This window comes from Doryrhamphus excisus, linkage group LG7 (genome assembly GCF_037039965.1).
Source record: "Doryrhamphus excisus strain RoL-2023G ecotype Guam linkage group LG7, RoL_Dexc_Guam_v1.1, whole genome shotgun sequence".
In the NCBI taxonomy this organism is placed as follows: domain Eukaryota; kingdom Metazoa; phylum Chordata; class Actinopteri; order Syngnathiformes; family Syngnathidae; genus Doryrhamphus; species Doryrhamphus excisus.
In genome coordinates, this window is record NC_136363.1 from 14,844,641 (window position 1) to 14,859,412 (window position 14,772).

Here is a 14,772-nt window from a genome sequence, read left to right on the forward strand (position 1 = left end):
CTATTTTGGGAACCCAGCCGCCATGATAAAAAACGGAACACCGTATTTAGCGTTGTAAATAGCTTATGTACTAAAAAATGTAAGAAATCCAACATCACAAATTCACTTATCACATTTGTGTTCGTAACCAATTAACCAGCATAAACGAGGGATGCCATGTCGAAAAGGAGTAGAAAGAAGGACTTTTTTATAAATAAAGTGTATCTTTATAAATGAATAAAAGGAAAAAAAATAGAAAAAAAAAGGAAAAAAAAAGAAAAAAAAAGAAAAGAAAAAAATAAATGAATAAAGTGATTTGAATTGAATGAATCCATATTTAATTCACTTAATCCATCTCCATGTCTATTCATTCACACCACATCTTTTACGTGTTAACACATTTTGTCATTCCCTGTGTGTAATAGGAAGGTATTATTATGTTACTAACAGGGAGAGCAAAGTATGGAGAATATGGAACATTACATTGATGGCATATGCAGCTCAAAAAGAACAAACAAATTGCGTTGAAAACATACAAAATAGGTTGTGCATAAAGAAAAAAGTAGAAAATGAAAGAACGTTTATCAAATGAAGATAACATAGAAATATAAACAAGTAGTAATACTATTAAATAAGACAAGAATAATACATACAATAGTGTAAATGTAGAATGAAATAAGTTGAAATTGTCACGATCTGTGTGTCGCTCTGCTGCTGCCTGCTGCCTCTTCTCTTTTAGTGCAGCGCCGTCTCCTCCTACACACCTGAACGCAATTAGCTCGGGGCTACACAAGCTCGTTAGAATCGTTAAATTCATCCATGCAGCGAAAAACTATTTTGTAAAAAAAAATAATCCAGCCCTATTCAACACATCACATGAACAAACTGTAACAGGAATTCCTAAAACATGCCAAGTACTCAAAATAAACCCTGCTACTTCCTACAGCTTTCCGTAGGAAATACTACTGAACCAATACTGACAGTGCATCCGGAAAGTATTCACAGCGCTTCACTTTTTTTACATTTTGTCATGTTACAGCCTCATTCCAAACTGTATTAAATTAATCTCTTACCTCAAAATTCTACACAAAATACTCCATTATGACAATGTGAAAAAAGGTTTTTTTGACATGTTTTGAATTTATTAAAAATAGAAAACAAAAAAATCACATTTACATAAGTATTCACAGCCTTTGCCATGAAGCTCAAAATTGAGCTCAGGTGCATCTTTTTTCCACTGATCATCCTTGAGATCTTTCTACAGCTTAATTGGAGTCCACCTGCAGTAAATTCAGTTGATTGGACATGATTTGGAAATATAATAACTGTCTATATAAGGTCCCACAGTTGACTGTGCATGTCAGAGCACAAACACCAAGCATGAAGTCAAAACAACTGTCTGTAGACCTGCGAGACAGGATTGTCTTGAGGCACAAATCTGGGGAAGGATACAGAAAAATTTCTGCTGCTTTGAAGGTCCCAATGAGCACGCCACTGTGAAAGCCACTCCTTAGTAAAAGGAACATGGCAGCCCGTCTGGAATTTGCCAAAAAGCACCTGAATGACTCTCAGACCATGAGAAACAAAATTCTCTGGTCTGATGGCTTTCGTCTGGCCACTCTACCATACAGGCCTGATTGGTGGATTGCTGCAGAGATGGTTGTCCTTCTGGAAGGCTCTCCTCTCTCCACAGAGGAACGCTGGAGCTCTGACAGAGTGACCATCAGGGCCTTGGTCACCTCCCTGACTAAGGCCCTTCTTCCCCGATCACTCAGTTTAAAGGCCGGCCAGCTCTAGGAAGAGTCCTGGTGGTTCCAAACGTCTTCCATTTATGAATAATGGAGGCCACTGTGCTCATTGGGACCTTCAAAGCAGCAGAAATTTTTCTGTATCCTTCCCCAGATTTGTGCCTCAAGACAATCCTGTCTCGCAGGTCTACAGACAGTTCTTTTGACTTCATGCTTGGTGTTTGTGCTCTGACATGCACAGTCAACTGTGGGACCTTATATAGACAGTTATTATATTTCCAAATCATGTCCAATCAACTGAATTTACTGCAGGTGGACTCCAATTAAGCTGTAGAAAGATCTCAAGGATGATCAAAGGAAAAAAGATGCACCTGAGCTCAATTTTGAGCTTCATGGCAAAGGCTGTGAATACTTATGTAAATGTGATTTTTTTGTTTTCTATTTTTAATAAATTCAAAACATGTCAAAAAAAACCTTTTTTCACATTGTCATAATGGAGTATTTTGTGTAGAATTTTGAGGTAAGAGATTAATTTAATACAGTTTGGAATGAGGCTGTAACATGACAAAATGTAGAAAAAGTGAAGCGCTGTGAATACTTTCCGGATACACTGTATGTGAGTCTATGTCTTATTTATGTCTTCTAATATGTCTTATGTTGTATTATTATGTCTACGGCGGTACTGAGTAATAGAAGTCTCATGGTGACCATAGGGGTGCTACTTCATGTCAAGAGGGCTCTAATAATTTCTTTCTTTTTAAAAAATTTTTTTAGAAGGCTGTAAAAAGATTTTCTATCCTCCAACTACCAAAATATTCCATTCATAAATAGGGAATTCAACAGTCTGGTGTTGAATCATAATAATAATCAATCAATAATCCAGAGATTATTATACTCTCACGTAACTTTGTTAAGCATCCCTTCATCTTTGTTAAACATTATTATCTTGAACATTAGCACAGCTGCGTGCAATGAAAACAAAAGACAAAAATGGTATGAGCATATAGACTGACTGTATATATAAATACATTTGAGGCGCATTTAGGTTAAAAAAGGTTGTGTGTTATGCAATTGTTATTATTCCGGGTACCCCAATGTTGTGACGGTAGTTTTCCATACTTGTGGAGATCTATGTCCACATGTATGTTGCTTTTCCAACACAGGTACAATGGTGTACCAGTTTTTCACACAGGGAACAGGAAGTGCACCTTGTGTCAAACACATAAAAATAAAAAAAAACAAGCTGTGGGTGGCAAGACGAACAAAGAACAACAAAGGGAGTACGAAAGCACTTCCAGTGACGAGTCCCCTCTCATTAGTTGGATACACGGTGCAAGCAATATGCTCCAGAAAAAGATACAATGCAGTGAACTCACCATGCTGTCATAATGAATGAGCTCCAGCTCGTAGTCTGGCAGGATATCCGTCCTTTGGTTGACCAGAGCCAGGGCCATCTTAGCGGCAGGGAGGCAGGCTTGGCCTCCGGGCCAGCCTCCGCTCATCGGGAACAGAGCGCCGATGTAGAGCTTCTTCTTGCCTAGAGCTGGACAAGAGCAGGACAGGAGCACAGTGAGTGTCAGGGTCAGAGCCAAACCCAAGGCGGACCCTCTGTGAGGGTTGATACGGTCCAGCGGAGCCATGCTGGCTGCCGGTCCTGTGGTTCGGTCTCAGAGGTACGGGATCAAGTAGAGTTTATTCCGACGGAACTTCTGCAGTCTTTGGTGTGTAAGTGAGGAGGATTTAATTTCCATCAACACTCGCAGAACAATACAATGAGATGACTTCTTCAAAGAACATCCAGTACAAGTTCATCAATGCTTCAATGGACCAGAAAGGAGCAGCAGGGAGTTAGTCCCGGCAAACAGAACTTCCAAATGTTCCCTTCAGTTGTACTTGGAGTGGTCTTAGTGTATTGTCCAGGGAGCTAAAACTCCAACAAGTCCGGGCTGTTTCTAAGAACGGCCGCTTCCGCTACTGCGAATGAAGCCTGACAGAGTCTGATTTCAGTGTGAAGCACTCGGTATCCATCCGTCAGCCCGCCTACGTCCCTGCTCTACGCTCCCAAGACACTAAGACACTCTGGCTCTGGAGCTGTGGAGCTCCGCAGCACGCAAGCACCGTCTGTTGGCTATCATCCGGTGGCGCAAAACAGGACAAGCTGACTGGCGAGAAAAGGATTTGAGATGGAAAAGTATCCCAAATGTGGACCCGCAGACGGAGGAAGAAGACAGGAGGTTGGCTGCTGACGGCAGACTGAGGCTGACTGCAGCAGCACATCAGTGGCGTGTGGAAAAGGGTGGGAGGAGGAAGAGGAGGAGGCAGGAGGGCAGCAGCAGGAGGAGGAGGAGGAGGAGGAGGCTGTTCTCTGTTTCACAAACCACTTTAAATTTGCAATCCCATAGCACGGCCCGCTCGTTTATCTTCCACAACATCCTCTCCAAAACCGCCCCGTTTGCTCTCTTGCTGTACGCCCCCCCCCCCCCCCCCCCCTCCGTGCCTTCATCAGCTAGCCTGACACTTTCACTTTCAAGTCCAACAAATTCACCTCGTTAATCAAATCGTCATCTAGAGGTCATCTGAGCAAAAGGCAGTTTTTTTCAAGCTCGGTAAGACCACCGCTGGCGGCCATAGCTACACCAAGCCCCCAACCACGCTGACCTTTTGCCATCACATCACACAAGGATATTCTGACATAGTACTACCTCATAATTCTAACATAGCTAATAATTTCAACATAGCTAATAATTCTAGCATAGCTAATAATTCTAACGTCACTAATAATTCTAACGTCACTAATAATTCTAACATAGCTAATAATTTTAACAGAGCTAATAATTCCAACATAGCTGATAATTCTAACATAGCTAATAATTCTAACATAGCTAATCATTCCAACATAGCTAATAATTCTAACATAATTATTAAATTCACAATGCAGCATGAACAGCTACTAGCTATGGTACCACCATGTAGCGAGTAGCTATGGTAGCTTGTAGCTACCATAGCTAGTAGCTACCGTAGCTACTAGATATTGTAGCTACTAGATAGTAGCTAGTATTATAGTTCTAACATACCTAATAATTCTAACGTAGCTAATAATTCTAACATAATTATTAAATTCACAATGCAGCATGAACAGCTACTAGCTATGGTACCACCATGTAGCTAGTAGCTAGTAGCTATCGTAGCTACTAGCTACGATAGCTACTAGATACTGTTGTCACGGTACGGCATATCTGTGTTGCGGTGCGACCCCAGGATGCAGAGAGCAGGACCGAATGCAGGTAAAAATATTTATTTTTTGTGATGAATGCGGCAGCAGGAAAAAGGCAACTCAGGTAGCAGAGGGACAAACGATAATGATCCCACAAAGGGGAGATGCACACACCTGAACTAAACACAAGGACAAATTGGGGACAGGTGTGGGTATCCATGGCAACAAAGGCAAATGAGGCAAAAGAGGAAGTCCAATACAGAAACCAAACAAACTGTCACGCACAAACGGATCCTATAATTCTCAGTCAAAGAGGGATGGGTGGTGGGGGGACCGGAGGTGGGTCGTCGACAGGACCCTTCTGGGGGCCGGCCGGGGCAGCAGGCCCGGCGGAGTCAGCAAGACCCCTCCAAGTGATGGAGGGAATGGTTGGGTCGGCGGAGGTGGTAAGCACTCTCCGGGGGGTGCCCTCGACTATGCGCGGGGTAGGCCTCCTCAGGGGGGCGCCCTGGGTGCAGAACCTGGGCCCCGGCAGAGAGTCTAGAGGTAGGCGGCATCCGGCCCTGACGCGGAGACGGCGAAGCAGCAGGCGTCCGGCCCTGACGCGAAGACGGCAAAGCAGCTGGCGTCCGGCCCTGACGCGAAGACGGCAAAGCAGCAGGCGTCCGGCCCTGACGCGAAGACGGCAAAGCAGCAGGCGTCCGGCCCTGACGCGGAGACGGCGAAGCAGCAGGCGTCCGGCCCTGACGCGGAGACGGCGAAGCAGCAGGCGTCCGGCCCTGACGCGGAGACGGCGAAGCAGCAGGCGTCCGGCCCTGACGCGGAGACGGCAAAGCAGCAGGCGTCCGGCCCTGACGCGACGACAGCGAAGCAACAGGCGTCCGGCCCTGACGCGGCGACGGCGAAGTAGCAGGCGTCCGGCCCTGACGCGGCGACGGCGAAGCAGCAGGTGTTCGACCCTGACGCGGCAACGGCAAAGCAGCAGGCGTCCGACCCTGACGCGGCGACGGCAAAGCAGCAGGCGTCCGACCCTGACGCGGCGACGGTGAAGCAGCAGGCGTCGTCCATGCCAGAGCCTCTCCATCTGCTCCAGCAAGCCCTGCTCCTCGTCCTTGCGACTCGGCAACAGCGAGGCGAGGCGGAAGAGGGCGGCCACACCTCTTGGCGACGTGTCGTGCGTCGGCGACGCCACCGCGTCGGGGGGTGTGCAGCGGGTACCGGGAACACCGACGCCATGGGCACTAGGGTGCCATCCGGCCCCCACACCATGGTCTCCAGTTCCTGCGGCGTGTACCTTGCACACTCCTGCTCCATCGCCTTGAAAAACTGCCGGGTCTATTCGTCGAGCTCCGCGAGATCGTCGTCGGGTTCATCGAAGCCGGCAGGGCATGAGGGCGGGTGCACCTCGACTTGGCGTGGAGGGGAAGACGAGCTAGGCGTCGCTCTGTGGCGCTGCGGCTTGCGTCGGCGTCGCGGAGGGTTTGGAGCGTCGTCGGTGGGTCCGGGATACAGCCACGCCGTAGCGACGAACATGTCGTCCGGACCGCGCACCAAGTCCTCCATCTCCCATGGCGGCATCGCCATCTCCTCGTCCTCCATGGCCTTGAGGAGCTGCCAGGTCCGAAAATCACTCTCCGCGAGGTCGTCGTCATATGGTGGGATCATTCTGTCACGGTACGGCATATCTGTGTTGCGGTGCGACCCCAGGATGCAGAGAGCAGGACCGAATGCAGGTAAAAATATTTATTTTTTGTGATGAATGCGGCAGCAGGAAAAAGGCAACTCAGGTAGCAGAGGGACAAACGATAATGATCCCACAAAGGGGAGATGCACACACCTGAACTAAATACAAGGACAAATTAGGGACTGGTGTGAGTATCCATGGCAACAAAGGCAAATGAGGCAAAAGAGGAAGTCCAATACAGAAACCAAACAAACTGTCACGCACAAACCCGCACAGGGCGTGACAACTGTAGCCACTAGATAGTAGCTAGTATTCTAGTTCTAACATACCTAATAATTCTAACATAGCTAATAATTCCAACATGGCTGATAATTCTAACATAGCTAATAATTCTAACATAGCTAAGAATTCTAACATAGCTAAGAATTCGAACATAGCTAATAATTCTAACATAATTATTAAATTCACAATGCAGCATGAACAGCTACTAGCTATGGTACCACCATGTAGCTAGTAGCTGTCGTAGCTAGTAGCTACCGTAGCTAGTAGATAGCAGCTAGTAGCTACCATAGCTAGTAGCTATTGTAGCTAGTAGCTACTGTAGCTACTAGATACCGCAGCTACTAGATACCGTAGCTACTAGATAGTAGCTAGTATTCTAGTTCTAACATAGCTGATAATTCGAACATAGCTAATAATTCTAACATAGTAATTATTAAATTCACAATGCAGCATGAACAGCTACTAGCTATGGTACCACCATGTAGCTAGTAGCTGTCATAGCTAGTAGCTACCGTAGCGAGTAGATAGCAGCTAGTAGCTACCATAGCTAGTAGCTATTGTAGCTAGTAGCTGCTGTAGCTACTACATACCGCAGCTACTAGATACCGTAGCTACGAGATAGTAGCTAGTATTCTAGTTCTAACATAGCTAATAATTCTAACATAGCTGATAATTGTAACGTAGCTAATAATTCTAACATAGCTAATAATTCTAACATAGCTAATAATTCGAACATAGCTAATAATTCAAACATAGCTAATAATTCGAACATAGCTAATAATTCTAATGTAGCTAATCATTCTAACATAGCCGATAATTTTAACATAGCTAATAATCCTAACGTAGCTAATAATTCTAACATAACTAATAATTCCAACATATTTTCTAACAGGTTTTCAGTGAATAATGTGAGAAGACTGGAAATAAATGCCTTGTGAAATAGAAAAGGTGAGTTGTGGGTACCAGCATGTTGTTCATGTTGTGGAAAAGCAAGCATATTGGCTTTTTTTGCCTTAAAATAAGCTATGGAAATAAATATTACTAAAATGAGTAGCTCTTGGCTGTTTTCATTTTGTAAAAGTTTCCATTTTTGTGTATGTCTGTCTGACTCCACAGTGGAATATTTCTTTCTTGTTCATGGGAAATGGGAAAAAGTGTTTTGAATAATTCAGAGGTTGACCAGCGTGTGTTATTGTGTTATTGTGTTATTGTATTATTATTCTACGTAGTTTGTGTGTATGTGCTGTAACTGTGTAGTCATGATAGGTGTCATTCACATTTGCACCACTAGTGTACCTGTGTGTCTACCTGTGTGAGACATTAGTGTATTGGTATTTTTCCGATGTAGCCAGCCATGGCGTCTACTCAATGTGGGAACACAACATTTTGTATTGTTTTGTTCGTATTACCTGACCAAACGCCTCAGTAATTGTTTACTGCCGGGACGAAGACGCCGCTGCCTGAGCTCCTCCAGCTGTACTTTTTACCCACTCCGTTTAAAACCCAAATATTCCCACATTGTTGCTGTGGCATTCATCTTAAAATGACTTTTGTGTAGTCATCAATGTTAGCGTATGCTGCGACCAGTCATGGAGCTCAAAGAGCTGGCTAACTGCAGCTAAGGTAGCTAATATGGTACCACTATGTAGCTCGTAGCTATGGTAGCTAGTAGCTATTGTAGCCAGTAGCTACCGTATGTAGCTAGTAGATACTATCTAGTAGTGCACAGACAGATGCAGCATGAACAGCTACTAGCTATGGTACCACTACAGAGCTAGTAGCTATGGTAGCTAGTAGCTACCGTAGCTACTAGATAGTAGCTAGTAAGTACCATAGCTAGTAGCTATCATAGCTATCGTAGCTAGTAGCTATTGTAGCCAGTAGCTACCATATGTAGCTACTAGCTATTGTAGCCAGTAGCTACCGTATGTAGCTAGTAGATAGTATCTAGTAGCGCACAGACAGATGCACCATGAACAGCTACTAGCTATGGTACCACTACGTAGCTCGTAGCTATCGTAGCTATTAGCTATGGTAGCTACTAGCTACCATAGCTACTAGATAGTAGCTAGTAGCTACCGTAGCTACTGGCTATCGTAGTTAGTAGCTATTGTAGCCAGTAGCTACCATATGTAGCTACTGGCTATTGTAGCCAGTAGCTACCATATGTAGCTAGTAGATAGTATCTAGTAGCGCGCAGACAGATGCACCATGAACAGCTACTAGCTATGGTACCACTACGTAGCTAATAGCTACCGTAGCTACTAGATAGTAGCTACCATAGCTAATAGCTATCTCCTTTGGTAGCGAGCTAGCAGTTGTCTACATTGTGATAGCATTGCCATTTACCGCTGGACACACTAGCTGTTTCAGGTGCACAACTAGTGTTGTGAAGACAAGCTTTAAGTATTATGATGATATAAGAACAACATCAGGAAGTGACACTTTAAAAAAAGTCCGTCTTGATGATGATGATGGATGATTGGTGATTGCCATGAACGTGATAACCACTTCCCGCCAGCAAGGCATGTAAACAAAAATGTCAAAAAGTGGAATGAGATTGAAAGAGGTTGTCAACAATTGAAGACACATTTCATTGTCCCCAAATCAAAAGTAAACACAAGACGTGTTGCATATCTGATCAGGTACAGATACAGTGCATCCGGAAAGTATTCACAGCGCTTCACTTTTTCTACATTTTGTCATGTTACAGCCTCATTCCAAATTGTATTAAATTAATCTCTTACCTCAAAATTCTACACAAAATACTCCATTATGACAATGTGAAAAAGTTTTTTTTTTGACTTTTTTTGAATTTATTAAAAATAGAAAACGAAAAAAATCACATTTACATAAGTATTCACAGCCTTTGCCATGAAGCTCAAAATTGAGCTCAGGTGCATCTTTTTTCCACTGATCATCCTTGAGATCTTTCTACAGCTTAATTGGAGTCCACCTGCAGTAAATTCAGTTGATTGGACATGATTTGGAAATATAATAACTGTCTATATAAGGTCCCACAGTTGACTGGGACAATTTTTGATACTGATATCAGCCGATATTGATATGTGTAACATGACATTCATTCATTCATTTTCTACCGCTTATCCTCTCGAGGATCGCGGGGGTGCTGGAGCCTATCCCAGCTGGACTGGTGGCCAGCCAATCCCAGGGCACATATAGACAAACAACCATTCACACTCACATTCATACCTATGGACAATTTGGAGTGGCCAATTAACCTAGCATGTTTTTGGAATGTGGGAGGAAACCAGAGTACCCGGAGAACGGGTATATATACGTATATGCAAGTACCAGCAAGACTCCCATTCCAATGGTTTTCAAAATAACCGTGGTCAATAATAATATATAGAATATATATAATAATAATAAGCTATATATTAGGGATTTCTAATTGTTATCAGTACCGATAATTATCAGACCGATAGCAGCATAAAAATGTGATATCGGTCCATATCAGTAGCAGATTTTTTCCAAATGTTCCAAATGTCATGTTATGATGGAGTGGTTAGCGCAGGGGCCACACAGCAAGGAGACCTGAGTTCAACTCCACCCTCAGCCATCTCTGTGTGGAGTTTCCATGTTCTCCCCGTGCATGCGTGGGTTTTCTCCGGGTACTCTGGTTTCCTCCCACATTCCAAAAACATGCTATGTTAATTGGCCACTCCAAATTGTCCATAGGTATGAATGTGAGTGTGAATGGTTGTTTGTCTATATGTGCCCTGGGATTGGCTGGCCACCAGTCCAGCTGGGATAGGCTCCAGCACCCCCGTGATCCTCGAGAGGATAAGCGGTAGAAAATGAATGAATGAATGTCATGTTACACATATCAATATCGGCTGATATCAGTATCAAAAATTGACAGTCGGACAATTTTGGCGACACTCGGCGCTAGTGGTGTGTCGGTCATGAACGAATGGGTCAAAAGAACTCGTGAACGGAATGAACAAGGTCACCACCCCTAAAAAAAAACGCTTTTTTTTGGTTGCCCTTTTACAGGGCAGGACTATCTGCTTATCTTATCCTATCGTTGCCTCACTCTGTGGGTGGGGTTAGCTGACTGAAAGAACAAGACCAAGAGATTGACGGACACGGTCGGTGACCTCGTTCAGTCCGTTCACAAAAAAGAACTAGTTCTTTTGACCCGTTCGTTCATGGCCGACACACCTCTAGTCATCACATGTTGTTGCGCTGTTGAGTCGGAACTAACGTGAACATGAGTGAACGGACTGACTCGACACGACTGACCGGGTCTATGCACAGGGGGAGATCACAGGCTAACCACCAATTCACCGAAATGAACTGATCTTTTTATGGAATGAAGCGGAATGATCGGGTTCACTGAAATGAAGGGTTTTGCCCACCACTACTCGGCGCCACAGCAAATTGCATTGGCGTGAACTGGCACTAACTGGCGCCGGCCCAGTCAACTCCTAGCATAAGGGGCGACACAAAGTGACCTGGACCATAGGTAATCCCAATTCCGCACTCCAAAGGCTGAGAAGCACCATCAGCACCTGGCCTTCAGTGTGGCTGTTGACAGAAGTAGCGTAAGATCCTGAGCTAAATCAATGCATCCAGGAAAGAACATTGGACACTTTTTGAAGTCATCTAAATACTGAAAGATACTGTAAGTACGTTCCGATACTGTAAGTACACGTTAAGGTCAATGTACTTGTTAATGCCTGTTCACAGCATGTGTACCAAACGATAAAGCAAATGTGTTTTGTGTTAACTTTTTTTGCTTTCTGGAAGCGATTGACAAAATAATGATGCTAACCAAGGTTCCACTGTACACTGTTCTACTGTACAAAAATGTCCAGTCATTTCCAATGGGAATGTTGTCATGGAATAATGTAGAATCACATAAAATGTGGAGATATTTTTAGGAACGGGTAAAGGAATGTAGGAGTAGCTGAGTGTCAAAGGATTGGGTGGGCTAAAAATAAAAAGAAGAATTTAGCAGCAGAACAACACGCTGTGCATACGTGTGAATCCCCAACCTTTAGCAAAGACGCCCGTGATGGAAATGATAAAAGTGCAGCTGCTGTTCAGTGAATAGAATATAGAGCCCATGTCGGTTCGCTCCTCCAATACTGTTCAATGTTCTTCCTCACTGATGCGTACATAGAGGTCTACGGGCTATAACCTCCGCGGGGAATTGATTTGTCGGCGAGTAAGCACAGATACAGATTGTTTTTTTCTGTGATTATCGCTTTCCCAGTTCAAGGAGAGCCTTAGTCATTTAAAATGATATCTCACGCCAGATTGTTACAGAGGGATGAAAGGCTAAATCGCCCCATGTTTTTTCAGACTGTGAGGGATAATATGTCTCTGTCGGGGGGGTTTGGGGGGGCCTTAACATGCATGAAAACCCACTAAATATTGCAAGCGTGTCAGTCCTGATGATAAATTAGATATTTCATTTGTCCCAAACACAAAGCACCCAAACTCACATGGTAGCATGGATTGGCATCTCTCATTAGAGGATGAACAACAAAGTCTGAAGAATCATTCATTCATTCATTTTCGGGTCGCGGGTGGTGCTCTAGCCTATCCCAGATGTCTCCGGGCAAGAGGCGGGGTCCACCCTGGACTGGTGGCCAGCCAATCCCAGGGCACATATAGACAAACAACCATTCACACTCACATTCATACCTATGGACAATTTGGAGAGGCCAATTAACCTAGCATTTTTTTGGAATGAGGGAGGAAACCGGAGTACCCGGAGAAAACCCACGCATGCATGGGGAGAACATGCAAACTCCACACAGAGATGGCCGAGGGTGGAATTGAACCCTGGTCTCCTAGCTGTGAGGTCTGCGCGCTAACCACCACCATGCAGCCAGTCTGAAGAATCCATGATCATAAATAAGCAGGGATTTGGTTTGTATTACCTGGCGGCAGCCATTTTGGAGCAAAACACAGGGATCGTACTTTCAACAACTTCAACAACTCCTCCTGGGCACAACTTTAAGCCAAAATCTTGCCACTGTGTGTATACATTTTTCAGTTACCGTACAATATTGTGCTATTAACACAGTTTTTTTTTAATCACAAAACGTCTTTGTTAGCATCTTATTAGCTTGCTAATACATGGAAACAGGAAGCAGCAGAAATACAACTGGAATAGGTGCAGATTCTGGAAAATCTAGAAGTTTTCTTTGAGAGCTATTGTGTGTAGCTGCTCTATAGGAGTCCACAACTCAATACAAAGGGTCGAAATGAGCATAATAAGTCACCTTATTATTATACAAATAAACATGGTGTCATAATGTGGTGTCTGAAGGCCAAAACAATTCAGGAGGCGGACTTCAGTTAGCCCAGTCTAGGGACATTTATTTAGCTTGGCAGAGAAACTTGTGGAAAACACTAAAAATAAAAAAAAAAATACATTGGAAAAAAAAGAATGACTTGACTTCCCAAAACAACAAGAAAAAAAAGGTATTCCCTCACATGACTGAAATCTAGTACTGCAGCCCCCCCGCCACACATCCCCAGCCGCCTCTTATAGGGCTCCCAATGTGGCCGGAATGTCCCACTTGGGTCCATGGGTTAGTCTACAAAACACATCTAATCATGAAAGTCTTCAAACTGGATTTCAACACCATCATCTGATGCGACCCCACTGCTACTACAACTCTCCATAAAACATCAACCCATACACATATTTCCCTACCCCAAATACCCATCCAACCTTACAACCCCCTACCCCATCCCCAGTACATGGTATGGCCTGCAGACCACATCGATGCACGGACCTCCGCCTCTGGTCTTTCCCGCTTCAGTCGCTGTTTTAGCGGCTAGCTTGATAGCTCTGTCCAGCACTCGGCTGTTTAATAATAATAAGAATAATGCATTTTATTTGTAAGAAACCAAGGACACTGTACATAGTACATAGTACATAGTACATAGTACATAGTACATAGTACATAGTACATAGTACATAGTTCATAGTACATAGACCCAGTTAAAAGCCATGCACACATTGAAAGGAAAAAAATGTCATGATCAATTATAGAGATGGATTTAGTGTGGATTGGAAACGAGGAAGAGTCTCCTGGTGTTGCTGGGGGACAGCTGGGGGATGGCTTTGGATGTATACAGCTAGAGTTTGAATTCAATTCTAGATGTGACAAGAAGGGGTTCTGGTGATGATACAGGCGGTGGAACTCTGGACCATTTGACGCTCATGGTCCAAGCACAAAGTTGCAGAAATCAATACGGGAGGTTTAGTCATTTCTTTGAAAATGATGATATAGCAGCCCAAAAGTATCTTACGGTGGTTTTATTTGCTAAAGATTGCACATGAACTCATTCAATCTCATCTAAAAGCTTTAAGGTAGCATGTGGCTAGTGGGCGTGGCCAACAGCAGCCCCGGTCTCTGTCTCGTCATAGACACAATCTGGTGCATGGTCTCGTGTCATGAACTAAGCGTCTAGTGACACCCCAACTTGTTCCCTTTCTTCATGACGGACATATTCTGTTTTCCTGCATGTTTGACCCATATATATTCATGTCAAGAAAAGGTAGAAAAAGTTCTTGTTTTCAGCAACAGAACTTTAGTTTAAACCGAAATCAAAAAGCAGAAGAGGCATTTTCCTTGGAAAAGGACAAGATGTTCATCCCCTGTCATCGTTGCCCTGGTTTGAACATCAGCAGAAGGAGCTGCACCCATTTCTACCAAACATCCCTGATGGGACCAAGCTTGTCAGATCTTCCTCTGGTCTCCAAAACTTTGGTCCAGATCTTGGTTCACTGTACTCGTTGCCATTCTTTCCATGATCCAAATTGTAAAAGTGAAATCAGCCAATCAAATGAGTGAATTCACCTCACTGGACCT

General features: G+C 44.0%; 1 protein-coding gene across 2 annotated transcripts in view; it reads right to left on the reverse strand.

The window, feature by feature from the left end:
* Positions 1-14,772, reverse strand: part of gabbr1b (gamma-aminobutyric acid (GABA) B receptor, 1b) — a 159,423-nt gene that overhangs the window by 77,271 nt on the left and 67,380 nt on the right. For both annotated transcript variants that reach the window (XM_058047926.2, XM_078792222.1), the window contains one exon: positions 3,104-3,270. In XM_058047926.2, coding sequence (XP_057903909.2) covers positions 3,104-3,270 — 167 coding nt within the window. The remainder of the gene's footprint in view (positions 1-3,103; positions 3,271-14,772) is intronic.